General features: G+C 53.0%; 1 protein-coding gene across 1 annotated transcript; it reads left to right on the top strand.

Annotated features, from left to right (window-relative positions):
* On the top strand, window positions 2366-4290 carry LOC110433104. Its single transcript, XM_021454752.1, has 5 exons — window positions 2366-2626; window positions 2706-2771; window positions 2845-2918; window positions 2993-3775; window positions 3861-4290. The coding sequence occupies exons 1-5, from the start codon at window positions 2458-2460 to the stop codon at window positions 4041-4043; spliced, it is 1275 nt and encodes a 424-aa protein (XP_021310427.1). The 5' UTR covers window positions 2366-2457; the 3' UTR covers window positions 4044-4290.

Here is a 4629-nt window from a genome sequence, read left to right on the forward strand (position 1 = left end):
GCCGGTGTCTCAGTTCCTGCACACACTTAGCACGACCAGACGATTCGTCAACATTAGCATTTTCCAGTGAAGGATATCCTTCGACGCTTCAGGCGTCGGAGGTTCCTTGGGTGAAGGATAACCTTCGACGCTACCAGGGGGAAGGATGCAGCTGTTCCCCAACAGTTCCCAGCCCCTTGATTTCATCCATGGCTTCAGCGGTCCATGTGCTCAAAAACATGCCGCGCTGCGGAGGCTACGAGCACGGTTGCTGCCTTCCCCCCTGGTGCGCAGGATGTGCTTGTTAGCATTGTTGGAGAAATGTTTCTTTTACTTAGTCATAATTTCCTTGGTTTGTTTGTTTTGCAAGGATCCTATGGTCATTACTGTTCTGATACCTTGTTGTCCTTCGCGATTTATATTTCGGAGGTTATTATAGTCGTTAGAGTTAGCCGTTGGTGATGGAGAATCGCAACGGCCGGGCCGAATCCTCCGCTTTTAGCCGTTGGGCGCGGGGAATCGCAATGGTCACGTGGTCGCAGGCCCCCCCCCTATAAAAGGGGATGCTGGGGAGCTTTGAGCTCTCACCCCTGCCTCGCTTTGCCTGCACACTTTCCTTCGCCACATATTGCTCTCTGAGCTGCTCGCGCGCCTTTTGGTTGTGTTTAGTTTCCAAGTGTTGTCGGAGGTTTTACGGTGGCTCGACTTCCTCCGCCGCGTCCTTCGAGGTCAGATTTTTCTGGTCCTTTGCGCAATTTCCTTTGTGTGAGGTCTGGAGGTTGGCTGCGGAGGTTTGAGGAGTGGATGCTTGAGGTGGCCGCAGCTCGAGATCTGGAGGAGACGTTATCTGACGTCGAAGCGTCTATTGGTGACTTGGTCAGTGCGAAGGAGTTTGAGGAGATGGCGGCGATTACCTTTGAGTTTGGGCAGTCGACTGTGAGGACGGAGGATATCGCTGACATGGTTGAGGCTAGGTTTTTCAAGGATGGTCGGGCGGAGGCTCCTCCTGCGGGTCAAACGGTGCCTGCGCCTGGGGAAGGTTATGCGGTGGTTTTTAGGGATTTCTTCACCTGCGGGCTTCGGATGCCTCCATATCATTTCCTTCGCGAAGTGATGGAGAGTTTCAACGTGGAGCTACAGCATTTCAGTCCCAATGGGATACTAACCCTTAGCAAATTTGCCTGGGCGTGTGAATCCTACGGAGCCATGCCCCACATTGATACTTTCTGCTCGTATTTTGAACTTCAGCGTCAACCTAAGAAGGTGAAGGATGCTGAAGGTGTTGAGTGCATTGCGCAGTTTGGAAGCTGCGCGTTCATGCCGCGCCGCACAATGCCTGGGCCAAGGTGCGAGATCTCCTACTGCCAAAAGGGCAAGTGGGAGAAGGATTGGATGAGAGCCTGGTTCTATGTGAAGACCCCCGCTGCGTCGAAGACTTTAGATGACGGCAGCGTTGATAAGGTTTATCCTTACGCGTCGTTGATGAAGGAGCTGAAGCCTTTCTCGAAGGTTGATCCTTCGCAGGAGATGTCGGAGGAGCGACTGGCCTGTGATAAGGCATTTGCGCTGGCATGCCGATATTCCGGAGGCCGGGATTTGGTTGAGGAGATGGTCGCTGCTGACTACTGGCCCCTTGGCCGCAGGACCGATGAGTTCACCATTGAGATGGTGCAAGTCCCTGTGTTTGGTCCTTCGGAGGGGTTACCGTTTCCCCGGTTTGGCGCGGGTATTCCGGAGGATGAGACCAAGGAGTCCTTCCTTGATCGTGTGGAGGTTTCTGCTCGGAGGATCGTCGGGAAGATCTCGGAGAAGGAATACCTTCAGCGGAGGTCTGCGCTCGGGACGATGCCCCGCTTCAACCGTGTTTTTGAGGAATTGGGGATCGAGTATGAGGATTATGTTATTCCTCCGGATGTGTTGCTTGGATTGGAGAAGAAGGACTCTTCCAAGGCTGTTGCTTTGGCGGAGTCGAAGAAGAGGAAAGGGGGCGGCGCAGTCAAGCAGCTTGCGAAGAAGCGCAAGGCGGGTGTTGTGCTGGAGACTCCTGTGGAGTCTTCCTCCGCGCGATCTTCTGCTGCCGAGTCGAACTCGGTGGCTTCTACTCCTGCGGAGATCGCCGCTGCTGGCGGAGGTCCTGAGGCTCAAGCTTCCCGTGCGGCCTCGTCTGTGCGGGCGCCTTTTGCGTCTCTTCTTGGTGAGGATTCCTCCGACGCGGAGGCCCCTAGGGGGAGTCCTGCACGGGAGGCGAGTCCTGCACGGCAGGCGAGTCCTGCACGTGGGGTATCTGCTGGAGGAGGTTCCCCGCCTAAGGAGGTTCAGGTGGAGTCCAGCGACGAAGCGGAGTCCGCCTCTGTTCGGAGGATCAGGAGGGCGGAGGCTCCCCTTCGTCCGGCTGGTGACGGTATTAATTCGTTGTACATGGGTAATGATTTTTTGTTGATTATTTGTTTTTCTGCAAATTTTGATTGACTTGGTCTCATGTTTTTTGTTTATCTTTCAGCGGATGTTTTTGCTGGGTTGGCTACCGCGGAGGAACTGGCTAAAGGCGCCAGCGTTGCGCAGGAAGGACTTGCCGTTCCTCCGCGGCGTGAGCCTGCGCCTTCTGCGTTGGCCAACAGGCCTTCGCCTGCTGATGTACTTGGCCCCGGTAAGTTTCTTATTTTTTGTTCTATCCATTGGTTTGTTTTTTGGTATTTTATTCTAAGGTTGATTGTGGTTTTGCGCAGGTGCTTCTGATCCTTCGATCACAGGTTGGACCGGTGCATTGCGCGAGGTTCATTCCTTGGTCGGAGGTTCGTTGTCTGACCTCCGCCAAAGGTTTTATGGTTCTTACGATGTTTTTTCTTACTTGTTTTTGTTTTACAGATCGTTTTCGTCAGAAGCTCCGCGGCATGGACTTTGACACGCTCCTCCGCGTGCAATATGAGCACCATAGCCTTGTATGTTTGTGAAGTGTTGTATTTTCCTTCGTCGTTTCTTATTCGGAGGTTTCATGTGTGTTGTTCTTGGGCAGGGTCATCACATGGCTGCTGCCTTGGAGGAGCGTTGCTCCCGAGAGGTCATTTGCCGTGATGAAGCAATTGAGGCTCTTAAAAAGGAAAATGAAACTTTGGAGGCTGAGAAGACTCGCCTGTCGGAGGAAGTTAAGGGATTTGCTTCTATTCGGCAGGCGGTTGAGGTGCTAAGGAAGGAGAATGAAGAGTTTAAGCTTGCGTCGGAGGTTATTAAGAAGGAGAAGGAGGAGGCTGAAGCTGCTGCGGCTGTCCTTCGCGAGAGTGCTTCCCAGCATGAACGAACGAAGGACCTGGCTGTCCAGCGCGCTGAGAAGGCCGAAGACGTTGCTGACCGGCTGCGCAAGGAGTTGGATGCTGAGAGGACGTCTGCTGCTGCGTTGCAGTCCCGTCTGCAGAAGGCGGAGGTGGAGGCTGCGGCTGTTGTTGGGCTCTACACCCACTCGCTGGCGCAGTTCGGAGGTAGCACCTCTGCTCCTCCGCCCAGCGGCGACGTTGGGGCTAGCCTCGCGTGGTTGAAGTCCCATATCCGCATGCTCCCTGACTTTGTCGGAGGAGCTGTTGATTTTGGGGCTTTGGCTGCGGTTAGCTCCTTCGCTCGGCTCTTGCGACGCGGAGGCTGCTCCCACGCCGAGGGGGTTGATAAGGCGGAGTTTGCCACGGCGGAGGACGTTGGCGAGGGCACCCCCGGCCTGCGCAAATTTGTCCGGAACTTTATCAGTTCGTTCTGGATTAGGTTTGGGCGGGCTGAGGCGAAGAAGATGGCGGAGGCTCGTCGCGCTGAGGTATTGTTGATTTGTTATTATTTTTTTTTCTTTTTGTATTTTGCTTTGCTGCTTTGCAATGTTACTTAAGATGGGTATTTTGTAGGAGATTGCGAAGAAGAAGGCTAAGGTTGACAAGGCCGGTCCTTCGCGTCCATCAAGCGAGGCGCGTCCTCCGACCCAGGCTGAAGCGGAGGCTCGTGATGCTGGTGCCAAAGCTCCGGAGGGATCTGGTGCCAAGGTTTCAGAGCTGCCCGAGACTTCTGCTCCTCCTCCGCCTCAGGTGTGAGGCTTTTTAGTTTTTAGGTTTTTCTTAGTCTTTTTTGCGTCCAAGCATGTGACGCTTTTTGTAAATAAGGCCGGAGGTTTTGCTTATTTTGTACAGACTTTTTGAGGATGTAATATATTAGGTTGTTTTCAGATAAGCCTTTGTTTTACACTTTGATCCTGCGCAGGTCTCTGGCGGAGGACCTGCGCAGGATCATTTCATTACTCCCCTTTCGATTTTTTACAAAGGGATTTATGTTTCTGGCGAATTGTGGGAGTACTGGCGAGTTGCCTTCCCTAACATGAGATTGGTGGATATGTTCGAGTTTGTTGGATATGATATTGATGGCGAAGGATCTGGATTTATCCAGTCGCTTGCGCGCCGAGGTTCATGGCCTCCGGCTTAGGTGGTGGTTTTTGTTTTGTTTCTACCTTGCCGTAGGCTATTTGTGTTTTTCTCCTCTTTTTTTTTTATGACTTGGTTTGATGTGTTTATGCAGCCGCCATATCCTATCCTTCGTATCTTTGGTGAGAAGGATAGGGTACGCTGGGTGTCGGAGGTTTCCGAGGATTTTGCTGAGCCTTTTCTCCATGGATATCCGGAGGTT

This window comes from Sorghum bicolor, chromosome 2 (assembly GCF_000003195.3).
Source record: "Sorghum bicolor cultivar BTx623 chromosome 2, Sorghum_bicolor_NCBIv3, whole genome shotgun sequence".
In the NCBI taxonomy this organism is placed as follows: Eukaryota; Viridiplantae; Streptophyta; class Magnoliopsida; order Poales; family Poaceae; genus Sorghum; species Sorghum bicolor.